Source organism: Pan paniscus, chromosome 3 (genome assembly GCF_029289425.2).
Source record: "Pan paniscus chromosome 3, NHGRI_mPanPan1-v2.0_pri, whole genome shotgun sequence".
In the NCBI taxonomy this organism is placed as follows: Eukaryota; Metazoa; Chordata; class Mammalia; order Primates; family Hominidae; genus Pan; species Pan paniscus.
Window position 1 is genome coordinate 120,159,463 of NC_073252.2, and position 15,069 is coordinate 120,174,531.

At 38.7% G+C, this 15,069-nt stretch overlaps 1 protein-coding gene across 6 annotated transcripts in view; it reads left to right on the plus strand.

Moving 5' to 3' along the window:
- Nucleotides 1-4,012: 4,012 nt before the first annotated feature.
- The window catches only part of ADAD1 (adenosine deaminase domain containing 1), a 51,052-nt gene continuing 39,995 nt past the window's right edge, over nucleotides 4,013-15,069 (plus strand). The window contains exons 1-4 of one of the 6 annotated variants that reach the window (XM_008969475.5): nucleotides 4,013-4,536; nucleotides 5,153-5,332; nucleotides 6,101-6,289; nucleotides 8,911-9,078. In XM_008969475.5, coding sequence (XP_008967723.1) covers nucleotides 5,161-5,332; nucleotides 6,101-6,289; nucleotides 8,911-9,078 — 529 coding nt within the window. In that variant the 5' untranslated portion in view covers nucleotides 4,013-4,536; nucleotides 5,153-5,160. Of the gene's footprint in view, nucleotides 4,780-5,152; nucleotides 5,333-6,100; nucleotides 6,290-8,910; nucleotides 9,079-15,069 lie in introns of all 6 variants that reach the window. The other 5 variants (XM_055111807.2, XM_055111804.2, XM_055111805.2 and 2 more) reach the window with 5 other exon arrangements.

Here is a 15,069-nt window from a genome sequence, read left to right on the forward strand (position 1 = left end):
ACATTCTTCTCAGCACCACATCACACTTATTCTAAAACTGACCACATAATTCAAAGTAAAACATTCCTCAGCAAATGTAAAAAAGCAGAAATCACAATAAACTGTCTCTCAGACCACAGTGCAATCAAATTAGAACTCAGGATTAAGAAGCCCACTCAAAACCACACAACTACATGGAAACTGAACAACCTGATACTGAATGACTACTGGGTATGTAACAAAATGAAAGAAAGCTTTCCCCCATGGCACTGGCTGAACAGGGAAGAACACCTAGCAATGAAATTCTGCGCAGACCCATGTGAGAATGGAAAAATGATACAATCACTTTGGAAAAGTTTGGAAGTTTCTTATAAAGTTAAACATACACTTACCATACGACCCAGCAATCCCATTCCTAGGTATTTGCCCAAATGAATTGAAAATTTATGTACACAAATGTTTATAGCAGCTGTATTCATAATTTCCTCAAACTGGAAACAACCAAGATATCTTTCAACAGATGAACATATAAACAGTGGTACAATGGAATATTATTCTGCAATAAATAGGAAGAAACTATTGATTCACCCAACAACGTGGATGAATCTTAAATGTGTTTTTCTAAGTGAAAGAAGCCAGATCCAAAATGTTACATATTTTATGATGCAATTTATATGGCATTATGGAAAAGGAAAAACTATAGAAACAGAAAACAGATCAATGGTTTCCAGGAGTTAGGAGAGAGAAGAAGGGTTAACTACAAAATGACCACACAAGGGAAATTTGGGGGTGATGAAATTATTCTGTACACAGTACTGTACTGGTGGATACATGACCATATATTTGTCAAAACCCATAGAACTATAAACAAATAACCAACCTAAGTAACTTTGGGAAACTGTTTTGACTAGATAATGTAAGATTAAAGAAAAAAAATCAAAGAAATATCCTGGTCAATAAGGTTAAAGAAATAAAAATGAAATAAGTAAATGCTAAACTCTTCTTGGTGGTAAATTTGTTTCTCACAAAGGTACAAGTTAACCAATATGCATCTACTATACACTGAAAAATAAAATACATTTTAGATATTGCCAGATTTCTCATTGTCAGAGAAAGAAATCACAAATAAAGGGAAGCAGGAATGACTGCTGGGTGTCAGATTACAGTCAAAGGTGTAAGTATAAATTTGTTTTTATATATAAATATAGATGTGTCTGTATACAGGAGTTAGTACATACAAATATATTTCCTAGCTCTGTCTGTCCTCTGTGCAGGCATAGAAGCAATGACACCCCAGCAGCAATAAGCACTCCTAATGCTCAGAGCTTAGTTTCTAAATACCATTCTCCTGTAAAAGTAACCACAACTTTTTGTTAGATGTAGGGCAGGGAAAATACCTTAAAAAAAAAAAAAGATGAGGACATGTCAAGAGGATACAAGAGCCAACATGAAAGAGTTTCCAATGACCAAAGCTGGAATAATTTGAACAACAAAATCAATAATGGTAGTGCCAACCCCGGTGGCTCATGCCTGTAATCCCAGCACTATGGGGGACCCAGGTGTATGGACTGCTTGAGTCCAGGAGTTTGAGACGAGCCTGGGTGATACGACGAAACCCCGTCTCTACAAAAAATTAAAATAAAATAAAATACAAAAATTAGCTAGGTGTGGTCACACATGCCTGTAGTCCCAGCTACTCAGGAGACTGAGGTGAAAGTATCTTTCAGCCTGGGTGACAAAGCAAGACCTTGTGTCAAAAAAAAAAAAATTAAAACAAAATTAAACAAAAAGATAGTATTGGATTATACTCAAATGACAGAATAAATACCTCCATACTGATATAATGAAATAACTGAATAAATATAAAGGAAAGAGGCAAGGCTTTCTTACATAATTCCAAATAATAAATGTAGAAAGAATGAAGGAAACTGAAAAGAACCATTAGAACACCATAGTAATAACTGCTTTGGGTAAGACTACAAAGGTGAATGCTAAAATTAGTGGGTGAAACTCTAGGGTGAAACAGTGCATATACATAACCTTAAAGTATTCCCCCCCCAAATATTTATTAATACGTGGTTTGAACATATGTCCACAAGTTCTGTGATACTCCTCTCTGTAAGAGGTGAACCTTCTAACAAACAGAGAATAGAGAAGGAAAAACAGAAATTGTACAGTGGAGAAAACTGACAGACACAACCTTAACCAAGTCAGCAAAGTTAACATCGCCAGCTATACTCATTATGTTACTCCCTAATACACCCTGTGAACTTCATCTATGTAGTATTCTTCCCAAATATCGTAACTCTGTAGTCATGAGAAAATACCTGACAGATCCAAATTGAGGGCCATTCTACAAAACACCTGACCAGCTCTCTTCAAAATTACCTAGGTCATGAAAAATAAAGAAGGGCTGAAAAACTATCACAGACCATGGGATACTTAGGAGATAGGACCACTAAATGCAATATGGCAACCTGAATCCTGGAACAGAAAATGGACATTGGTTGAAAAACTGGTGAAATCCAAATAAAGTGTGTTGTATAGTCAGTAGTGTTGTACTAATGTTAATTTATTAGTTTCCATCAATGTGCCACAGTTACATGAGACAAAGTAGCAAACATCTGCCTCTGGCCAGCCAGAGTCCACTCTTGCTGTGATGAAGCCATGTTTGCTCACTCTGCTTGTGAGCATAACTTCACAACTCCCTGACTCAGTGACTGAGTGCAGCCAGAAGGAATACCCTGAAGATGATAAGCAGGAAAGCAGGATAGAGAACAGGTTCCCACGTCTCTTGCCTGAATCACTGCATTTCTAGAAAAGAAGTTCAATGATCCTAGCCTTTGTCTTTTCCTGTACATGAGATAATGTCTGACAGGAATAATTATTATGCCTCTGTAATCTATAACCAATGTACTCCTCTCCCACCCAAACTTTGATGAGATGTTGCTCTACTGTAACTTCTGAGCACATGCTGAACATCCACATCATGTGACATATAAGCTATGGGCTGAAACATGGCTTTGGTGCAGTGAAACAGAAATCCTCTGAAAGACTCTGCTGGGTTGCAATCCTAAGACTGAACAAAACTAACTTTAATTCTTTAAATGCCTGATTTCTTTGTCTTTAGTTGACAGTTATGTAAGATAATATTAGGGGAAAGTGGATGGAAGGAATGGAAAGACTGTACTATCTTTACAATTCCTTTGTAAATCTAAAATTACTTCAAAATAAAACATAATTTATATATTTGTGTATGCAGTAGGGAAATTTGTACCTCATTCCTTTCACTCGAGCTTTTATTTCCATTGCATGTCTCTCCTCAAATTTGATCCTAATGTACTTAGAAGTTGTATTATCATCCTTTTACTTCTTGACATTTGAATTTTTTAATTTCCTGTAACCAGGAGTCTCTAAATGTTAATTAAAAATTCTAGATTGAGTTATCATTGAGATCATTAATGGGCACTTGATCGAAGCAACATAATGAACACACATTTTAATAACCACTAAAGAAAAATATTTTTATTGAAAATGCACCGCTTAACGAGGGGGATGGGACTTTTTCTTCCAATAAGCCCATCTACTTCCGGATGCATATTACGTCTATTTGTTCTTTTCCTTTTTTTTTTTTCTTTCTTTTTTAAAGAGATGGCAGTCTCACTAATGTTGCCCAGGCTGGACTTGATCTCCTGGGCTCAATTGGTCCTCCTGCCTCAGCCTCTCCAGTATCTGGGACTACCAGTGCCCACCACCATGCCTGGCTTCCTTCTTTTTTTAAAAAAACAGATTTACATCTGACTTAATTACTGAGAAAACTTATCCCTATAAAAAGGTAGATGGACACTGAAATTTTGTTATAACAAAGTTACTCCATCCTTTGGATTACTTTTTGTTTACATGCCGAAATTTGTTGGGTGACTTAGTATTCTTATTTTCCACGAACTATCACCTAACACCTCGAGTAGGGCCTCCTTCAACCTTTAGGAGAGCAAAGAATTGAAAACATCCACACTGGATTTGTCATCCGGATAGCAGAGCCATTTGCTCTCAAAGACTCCATCTGTTTTCATGATTGTTCGCTCACTGGCCAAGCTTCAGGACGTGTGAAGTAGTTTTTCTGTAAACAGGAAGGCCACCGTGGAGGCCAAGCCTTCCCCATGGGCACCTTCTCAGATTGCGATTGTGGATGAAATGAGGGATTTTCTTGAAACAACCCTCACGCAGGTACCCCTTGGGCAGCCTTCAACCGCTCTGGGGAAGGAGGCCCCAGGCATAGACAACTGCAGTATAAATAATCATCCCTACAGTGCTCTGTCAGGGCTGTAGGGGGGCACGGGACAGTAAGGGAGGAGGCTGAACTGCGCGATTTTACCTGGCTTCTCCAGAAGGGGAAGGCGGCCAGTTGGACCCGGTCCTTGTGTTCGGAGAACAGAGTCACCCAGGCCTCGAACGCCTGCGATGGTCGGCGTCTCTTCCCTAGGTGACGCAAGACGCGGAGCGCGGCTGCACGACGCTGGCGCAAGCGCGGGCGCAAGAGCGCCGGCCTCCGAGACGGTTAGTGATTGGACGAAGCAGGGCGCGGGGGCGCATGCCCGGGTCCTGCAGGGGCACCGCGAGGCCTCTTTTGAAAGATGCGGCCCTGACCCTGTGAACCTCGCGCAGAGCGGCCTGAAGCGAGAGGTTGAGGCTGGGAGGTGGGAGCAACGGCGGCGGCGGCCGCCTGCGAGCTCCCGGCCTGAGGCGCAGCAGCAGCTGCCCGTCTTCCCACATAGAGGGCAGGAAGGACAACTTTGGCGGGTAGGGGTTGGGCCAGGACTCAGGAGGCCACCGACGAGCTGATTTTTTTTTCTTTTTTTCTTTTTTCCTGACCTTGCTAATATCTTCCCTAACTCCTGAGTAGTTTTAAGGTCTTTTACAGGGACCTCTCTCTGTTCCTTCTTTCCTCCTTTGTAGCAGAGGTTTAGGGAAGGGATTCAGGAGAGAAGAGGTCCGTGTCTATGAAAACTCAAAAAGCAGTCGTGAGATCAGTTCAAGAGGGATTTGACTCTAGTCATCTGAATATGTGCCAAGGCCATTTATGGAAATAACGGGGGGGTGGGGTTTGGAGTAAATATTTTCAGTTTACATAGCGTTTTGTCTTGTTTTCTGCCAATTTTATCGTGACCTCTAGGTGAGAAAATGGCTAGCAACAATCATTGGTTTCAGAGTTCGCAGGTCCCCAGCTTTGCCCAGATGCTGAAAAAGAACCTGCCAGTTCAACCAGCGACAAAGACGATAACTACACCCACAGGATGGTCCTCAGAAAGTTACAGCCTGTCCAAGATGGCATCCAAGGTTACGCAAGTAACGGGTACGACTTTTTTCATTTGTAACAATGAGTCAGTTCTTTAAGATTCTAGGATGGCCAGTAAGTTCTGTCGAGTCTCTGGTTTAAAGGTTTCGTGGTTGTATAGACATTTACCCGTGGCCGTGTACCTGGAGCTGGCATCTGACTCAACATTTGGAGGAGGCCTGTAGAGCTCTTTACCTGTGCCGCTCGTTTAACCATCTGTTACCACCTTGACTGTTCAATCCCCTCCCGCCCCCCCCCCCCCCCGCTTCAAGTGTGGCTTGCCTTTCTGAGGTGAGGCGCAAGGGAAGATACTGGACTTACACTGGTCTGTATTCCACATAGCACTTAGCGTAGTGTTAAGTATAAAGCAGGGGCAAACATACTTTAAAATTCGGTGGAATCCAGTGAGAAAATGAGTGGATGGGAGCCAGAAGCTACGTTTTAGTCCCAGATCTGTGTCTTTCTGTATTCTAGGCCTTAGTGATATTATCTGTAAAAATTGCTTGGTTTCTGGAGACCCTGACATCACTAAAATTCCATGACCCTTGATATCGCTTAATAATGACATGTTGATATTACCTTTTTGCAAAATAGTCTTAGTACTCGATAGATGCAATAACATGTGGTGCTTGTCATGTGTGCCAAAATTGTTTAGTAGAAACTTAAGAAAAACATATGATGAAGTGTATCTGGGACAACCTTCCATTTCGGGGAGGATTTATTGCTTTTGCTAATTTTTGTTTGTTTGTTTTAAACCAAATTGACAAGTATAACATTTGTTTTTAGGTAATTTTCCAGAACCGTTGCTTTCCAAGAATCTTTCATCTATTTCAAATCCTGTCCTTCCTCCAAAAAAAATACCTAAGGAATTTATAATGAAATACAAACGTGGAGAAATAAATCCTGTGTCAGCCTTGCACCAGTTTGCACAAATGCAGCGAGTTCAGCTTGACCTTAAGGAAACTGTGACAACAGGCAAGTGTAAAATTGTATTTGTCTCAAAAACAAAACGAAAAGTATAGCAAAATAATTGTGCTAAATTTAGTTCTTTCTTCTAATATTGGAGTTAGGTAACTGATTGTATGTTTTCACAAGAATACTTAAATGTTTATGTTCACACTTCTTTAGCCTTTGCAGCCTCTACAAATAACTCACATATACCAAAGTTTTATAATCATTGAATTGTAATTTTCTTATGTGTCGCTAGCTGAATGGAAATTAGTCTCATGGACTATTTTGGGGTGTAATTACTTCTTGTATCATAAACATGCTTTTGTAAAGATGTTAAATATTTGGACTATGATTATTTTATGAGAAGGATTCTGTGAGGATGATGACTAAGAAAAGTTAAGGTCAAATTTGCCTTCTGAAACTCAAGCATTAGATTATATGATTGGTACTTTGTCTGCAGACTAGTCTGTTACAGTTTTCTCAATTCTCTCTTAAACTCCCCAGACAGAATAATCTGTAACCATGCTGTGCCTGTGAAAGGCTACACGAGTACAGATAAGGAAAATGCAGAAAGTAGTTTCTGATCTCTTCACATTATAGCCAATGATTAGGAAGATTTTAGGAAAGTGGAAGAATAAGTGCTCTTAAGAGGCATTGACAGCTTAAAATTTTAAATTTTAAAAACTTTGTGTATATGTACATGTGTGTGTGTTTGTACACACACGAGTAGTTAGGTTTTTTCTTTAATTTTCCTGGTGCTAATTTGCCAATATGGATCTCAAAGCTAACATCTTTGCTAAATAACTTTAACATGTCAAGATTTTAGTAAAGATAGTCACAGCGACATCAAGTTTCAGTCTGTTGTTTTAGGTGGAATACCAGTAAACTAACAGGTGACAGAAATAGTATCTTAACATAGATGGTGGTGGTAATGTAGAAGGTGGACTTAATTTCCGTGTAACTAGTTAGCTTTCCTCCAGTAATCTCACACTGCTCTTGGAAAATGTAAACTGTTGGTCATTGTAAGAAAAAATAAATGATCAGGACAAATCTTCACTGCTCTGAGCAAAAACTACTAAAAAACATGACCTGTTGGTTGTTAATGGTGTACATTTTATGCTCAAAGTATATAGTTCAATAATCCAGTGTGTTTGGTAGTGAAACCAGTGTCAGAATTTTTTAATAGCTCTATGTGTGATTTAGATTTACACTAAAGTTTGAGAACCCGAGTTATAAACAGGCTGAAGCTTAAAGGCTCCGCATTCTGACACAGAAGACTTACTAATAAATTTTAGGTAAAATATCTTTTTTTTTCTTTAGATAGAGGCTCTCACTCTGTTATCCAGGCTGGAGTGCAGTGGTGATCCTCCCACCCCAGCCTGCCAAATAGCTAAGACTGCTGCAGGCATCCACCACCAGGCCTGGCTAATTTTCAAAATGTCCTGTAGAGAAGGAGTCTCACTATATTGCCTAGGCTGACCTCGAACTCCTGGCATCAAGAGATCCTCCAACCTCAGCCTCCCAAAGTGATGGGATTATGAGTGTGAGCCAGTGCACCCAGCCAAGATGTGTAATATACATAAGAATCATCTGGGCCACTTGTTGATTATACAAAATGCTCTCTGATTTAGTAAACCTGGATTGGAACCCAGGTGATCATGAAGAAAGGAACTTGGGAAACTGAAGTCTGAGATGTTATGGGGAAAGCAGTTTACCCAGAAGCAGTCAGGAGTTGCTTGTAAAACCTAGATGTACATATTAAAGAGTTAATGTAATATAATTGTGAGTATGTGAGGAAATAAGATAGTGGGGTTTATGTGTGGCAGCATTGTATGTAGCCATCTGTAACCAAAGAGTGGAGAGTCATATTCCTAAAGGCCTCCTAAAGTCTAAATACTAACAAGCAAAACCTCAAACAGAAGAATCTTTGACCTGTAAATACGGGAGACAAGACAATTCTATTTCATTTTTTATCCAAATATAAAAGCTAAGTAAATAAATTGTGATGACTGGACATTCAGTTTAATTCTTTAGTTTATCATTATGTTTTGGTTTTCTCTTCCTCTCTCTCCCCACCTCCTCTCCCACTCCCCAACCTTCACAGCTGTAATGGGTTGAGTTGCTTATAACGCCCTGATAGTACACAGGGTTTCTTCAAAGAGATCTCTTATATTCTGGAGCTTAAAAGTGTATTAGGGCAATCCAAGGGGTGGGGGAAATTCAGCTTTCTTTGTTTTAAAGTTTTAAAGACGTTTGTATTTAAGTTTTAAAGATGTGAGATGTTACGTGAAATCTCCACATTTTATCTCTCACTGGCCGTTTGACAGATAGTGGAGTGTTTACCATTGCCAGGCATTATACTAGACACTCACTGTTACTCCACGTGTGATCAGTACTCTACTACTGGCCCTATTGCTCACACTGAATCTGGAGCTGGCCTAAGCTGCTTGAATCCTCAGAGTTAGTTCAGATGCCCATTCAGTTTTAGTTTAACTCCTATTGGTCCTACAAAAGGACTTGTAAAGTTGGTGTTTATGAGGTAGTTTTTGAGAATTTTTGTACTGGAATGTTTTCCTATGTACATACATTGTTTGCAAGAATATAATAAAAATTATTGTAGCATTCATTCTGAGTTCTTTTTCAAGGTAATGTTATGGGACCATATTTTGCCTTTTGTGCTGTGGTGGATGGTATTCAGTACAAGACTGGACTGGGACAAAATAAAAAGGAGTCTAGATCCAATGCAGCAAAATTAGCTCTTGATGAGCTTCTACAACTGGATGAACCTGAACCACGAATTTTAGAAACATCAGGTAAATACTCTTGATTATAAAGTATTTATAAGAGGTATCATTTTTCAAAAGGAATCACCTGAAAGATTTATGTTAATGAGAGTTACTTGGCAGCTACAAGATAGAAGTTGCAGGATTTGAATAATTTATTTCAGTTGCTGTCCACTGATGTATTTAATAGTAGTTAAAATGCTCTTGTATATTTCAGCACTGAAAGGTATAATCATGTTGCTAAACTGTCCGGTAACTTGTCAGGTTGTTAATTGACAGATTAAGTCCTAAAATATAGTTTTCTTTGTAATTTGTTAGATTCTTATTATGAATGTAATACTGTACATTTAATACTTAGAGGTTTTAAATGCAGCGTTTGTGAAGTTTGTGTTAAATTCAGTAAATGGTAGAATTACTTGAGAAAATGGCCTAAGGTAGCATAGCAAATAGGTTAAGTGTGTGAACTCCAGAATTCGATTGCTCAGGTTGGAATATTGACCCTATGCTGACAAGTTGTTTGCCCTCTAAACCTGTTTTATTTGGAGAGGGGAGACAGTGATAGTTATACCTTCTGTGGTTGTCATTAGGATTCGATAAACAATGCATGCAAAGTCCTTAACCAGTGCCTTACTGAAGAATACACAATCAAATTACAAAGTATTTAAAATACTTTGTTGAACTCAAGTTAAAATATACCTATAGAATTTCCTAAGCATCCAGTTAAATTGTGAGAAAATATATTGATGATTAGTTTCTCCTGCCTTTTCCCTAATAGCTTTCAAAATGTTTATGTAGGGCTAGCGAATGTTTTGCCCACTGGTCTGCAAACTTTAGTTTCTAAAACATTTATTTTTTTCCCTCCTTCATAAAAATTAAGGTGGCATTTAACCATGTCTACTGCCACTACTTTGAAAACTAAGGCAGCATTTACCCATCTCTGCTGTCGGCACTTCTATACTCATTATTGTTTTCTCCAAAAAGTACCAATGGTGCCTTAATTACAACTAAAAGTTCTTTAACGATATATTCTGTCTTGGGCTAGAGCCTGAAAAAATAATAAGGTCATCTTTTTCACTATAGTGAGCTAGAGTTTCTTCTTTATTTTTTCTACTGTAGACAGCTGAGTTTAAACATCTATTTGTGTTATGAAAGGATGTAGAAGATAAGAGTTCAGTATTCATTTCTTTGCTCTATTAACAATTTTTCTAGTCTTCTCCTTCTTATTCACAACATAAAACTTTTAAAACTAGTTTTTTTCAAAATTTTGAGCTCATCACTGTTTTAAAATTATTTTTCATGTATATCTTCTTTAATATTTTGCACATGGTTTTTTTATGTAGTGTTTTTCGTTTTGTTTTGTTTGAGACAGAGTCTCACTCTGTCACCCAGGCTGGAGTGCAGTGGTGCGATCTCTGCTCACTGCAACCTCCACCTCCCGGGTTCAAGTGATTCTCATTCCTCAGCCTCCCTAGTAGCTGGGATTATAGGTGCATGCCACCACACCCGGCTAATTTTTGTATTTTTAGTAGAGATGGGGTTTCACCATGTTGGCCAGGCTGGTCTTGAACTCCTGACCTCAAGTGATCCTCCCACCTTGGCCTCCCAAAGTGCTGGGATTATAGGCATGAGCCACTGCACCTGGACTGATGTAGTTTGTTTGTTTTTTTAAAGGATACGTGTGCAGAACATGCCAGTTTGTTACATAGGTATACATGTGCCATGGCAGTTTGCTTTACCTATTAACCTGTCCTCTGTTCCCTCCCTCAACTCCCACCCCCTAAAAGGCCCTGGTGTGTGTTGTTCCCCTCTCTGTGTCCATGTGTTCTCAATGTTCAGCTCCCACTTATGAGTGAGAACTTCAGTATTTGGTTTTCTGTTCCTGTGTTAGTTTGCTGAGGATGATGGCTTCTGGCTTCATCCATGTCCCTTCAAAGGACATGATCTCATTCCTTTTTATGGCCACATAGTATTCCATGGTGTATATGTACCATATTTTCTTTATCCATTCTATCATTGATGGCCATTTGGGTTGGTTCCATGTCTTCGCTATTGTAAATAGTGCTGCAGTAAACATACGTGTGCATGTGTCTTTATAGTAGAATGATTTATATTCCTTTGGATATATATCCAGTAATGGTATTGCTGGGTCAAATGGTATTTCTGGTTCTAGATCCTTGAAGAATCACCATGCTGTCCTCCACAATGGTTAAACTAATTTACATTCCCATCAATAGTATAAAAGCATTCCTATTTCTCCACAGCCTCACCAGCATCTATTGTTTCCTGACTTTTTAGTAATAGCCATTCTGACTGGCATGAGATGGTATCTCATTGTGGTTTTGATTTGCATTTCTCTGATGATCAGTGATATTGAGCTTGCTTTTTTCATATTTTTGTTGGCCACATAAATGTCTTCTTTTGAGAAGTGTCTGTTCATATCTGTGGCCCACTTTTTGATGGGATTTTTTTTTCTTGTAAATATGTTTAAGTTCCTTGTAAATTCTGGATATTAGACCTTTGTCAGATGTGTAGATTGCAAAAATTTTCTCCCATTTTGTAGGTTGCCTGTTTGATCATAGTTTCTTTTGCTGTGCAGAAGCTCTTCAGTTTAATTAGATCACATTTGTCAATTTTGGCTTTTGTTGCAATCGCTTTTAGCATTTTTAACATGAAGTCTTTGCCCATGCCTGTGTCCTGAATGGTATTGCCTAGGTTTTCTTCTAGGGTTTTTATGGTTTTGGATTTTACATTTAAGTCTTTAATCCATCTTGAGTTAATTTTTGTATAAGGTGTAAGGAAGGGGTACAGTTTCCATTTTCTGCATATGGCCAGCCAGTTTTCCCAGCACTATTTACTGAATAGGAGATCCTTTCCCTATTGCTTGTTTTTGTTCAGTTTGTCGAAGATCAGATGGTTGTAGATGTGTGGAGTTATTTCTGAGGTATCTATTCTGCTCCAATGGTCTACATGTCTGTTTTGGTGCCAGTACCATGCTGTTTTGGTTAATGTATTCTTGTAGTATAGTTTGAAGTCAGGTAGCATGATGCCTCCAGCTTTGTTCTTTTTGCTTAGGATTGTCTTGGCTATATGGGGTCTTCTTTGATTTCATATGAAATTTAAAATAGTTTTTTCTAATTCTGTGAAGAATGTCAATGGTAGTTGCGAAAGTAGCATTGAATCTATAAATTAGTTTGGGCAGTATGGCCATTTTCACGATATTGATTCTTCTATCCGTGAGGATGGAATGTTTTTCCATTTGTTTGTGTCCCCTGTTATTTCCCCGAGCAGTGGTTTGTAGTTCTTCTTGAAGAGGTCCTTCACATTCCTTGTTAGTTGTATTCCTAGGTATTTTATTCTCTTTGTAGTGATTGTGAATGGGAGTTTATTCATGCTTTGGCTCTCTGCTTGCCTACTGTTGGTGTAAAGGAATGCTTGTGATTTTTGCACATTGATTTTGTATCCTGAGACTTTGCTGAAGTTGCTTATCAATTCAGGAAGTTTTGGGGCTGAAAAGATGGGGTTTTCTAAATACAAAATCATGTCGTCTACAAACAGAGACAAATTGACTTCCTCTCTTCCTATTTGAATACCTTTTATTTCTTTCTCTTCCCTGATTGCCCTGGCCAGAACTTCCAAAACTATGTTGAATAGGAGTTCAACATACAAAAGTATGTTGAATAATAGTGTGCCAGTTTTCAAAGGGAATGCTTCCAGCTTTTGCCCATTCAATATTATATTGGCTTTGGTTTGTCATAAATAGCTTTTATTATTTTGAGACATGTTCCATCAATACCTTATATATTGAGAGGGGTTTTTTTTGTTTTTTGTTTTTTGTTTTTTTTTGAGACGGAGTCGCTCTGTTGCCCAGGCTGGAGTGCAGTGGCATGATCTCGGCTCACTGCAAGCTCTGCCTCCTGGGATCACGCCATTCTCCTGCCTGAGCCTCCGGAGTAGCTGGGACTACAGGCACCTGCCACCATACCCAGCTAATTTTTTGTATTTTTAGTAGAAACAGGGTTTTACCGTGTTAGCCAGGATGATCTTGATCTCCTGACCTCGTGATCCATGCGCCTTGGCCTACCAGAGTGCTGGGATTACAGGCATGAGCCACTGCGCCCGGCTGAGAGTTTTTAACATGAAAGGATGTTGAATTTTATCAAAGGCCTTTTCTGCATATATTAAGATAGTCATGTGGTTTTTGTCTTTGGTTCTGTGTATATTATGGATTACATTTATTGATTTGTGTATGTTGAACCAGCCTTGCATTCCAGGGATGAAGCCGACTTGATTGTGGTGAATAAGTTTTTTGATGTGCTGCTGGATTTCATTTGCCAGTATTTCATTGAAGATTTTCCCATTGATGTTCATCAGGTATATTGGCCTGAAGTTTTCCTTTTTTGTTGTGTCTTTTCCTGGTTTTAGTATCAGGATGATGCTGGCTTCATAAAATGAGTTAGGGAGGAGTCCTTCCTTTTCAATTGTTTGGAATAGTTTCAGAAGGAATGGTACCAGCTCCTCTTTGTATTTCTGGTAGAATTCAGCTGTGAATCCATCTGGTCCTGGACTTTTTTTTTCGTTGGTAGGCTACTAATTGCTGCCTCAATTTCAGAGCTTGTTATTGGTCTATTCAGGGATTTGACTTCTTCCTTGTTTAGTCTTGGGAGGTTGTATGCATCCAGGAATTTATCTATTTCTTCCAGATTTTCTAGTTTATTTGTGTAGAGGTGTTTGTAGCATTCTCTGATGATAGTTTGTATTTCTGTGGGGTCAGTGGTGATATCCCCTTTATCATTTTTTATTGTGTCTATTTGATTCTTTTCTCTTATTCTTTATTAGTCTAGCTAGCAGTCTATTTTGTTAATTTGTTTCAAAGAAAAAAAAACAGCTTCTGGATTCGATTTTTTTTAGAGGGTTTTTCATGTCTCTGTCTCCTTCAGTTCTGCTCTGATCTTAGTTATTTCTTGTCTTCTGCTAGCTTTTGGATTAGTTTACTCTTGCCTCCGAAGCTCTTTTAATTGATGTTCGGGTATCAATATCAGATCTTTCTAGCTTTCTGATGTGGGCATTTAGTGCTATAAATTTCCCTCTTAACACTACTTTAGCTGTGTCCCAGAGATTCTGGTACATTGTCTCTTTGTTCTCATTGGTTTCAAAGAACTTCTTGATTTCTGCCTTAATTTCATTATTTACCCAGGAGTCATTCAGGAACAGTTGTTCAATTTCCAATAAATTGCGTGGTTTTGAGTGAGTTTCTTAATCCTGAGTTCTAATTTTATTGCACTGTAGTCTGAGAGACTGTTTGTTAGGATTTCAGTTCTTTTGCATTTGCTGAGTGTTTTACTTCCAACTACATGGTCCATTTTAGAATTAAGTGCCACGTGGCACTGAGAAGAATGTATATTCTGTTGACTTGGGGTGGAGAATTCTGTAGATGTCTGCCAGGTCCACTTGATCCAGAGCTGAGTTCAAATCCTGAATATGCTTGTTAATTATCTGTCTCATTGATCTAATACTGACAGTGTGGTGTTAAAGTCTCCCACTATTATTGTGTGGGACTTTAAGTCTCTTTGTAGGTTTCTAAGAAGTTGTTTTATGAATCTGGGTGCTCCTGTATTGGGTGCATATATATTTAGAATAGTTAGCTCTTCTTGGTGAATTGTTCCCTTTACCATTAGGTAATGCCCTCCTTTGTCTTTTTTGATCTTTGTTGGTTTAAAGTCTGTTTTGTCAGAGACTAGGATTGCAACCTCTGCTTTTTTCGCTTTCCATTTACTTGGTAGATTTTCCTCCATCCCTTTATTTTGAGCCTGTGTGTGTCTTTGCACATAAGATGGATCTCCTGAATACATCACACCAATGGGTCTTGACTCCTTACCCAGTGTGCCAGTCTGTGTGCTTTTATTGGGGCATTTAGCCCATTGACATTTAAGGTTAGTGTTGTTATGTGTGAATTTGATCCTGTCATCATGATGCTATTTGGTTATTTTGCACACTAGTTGATGCACTAGTTTATTCATAGTG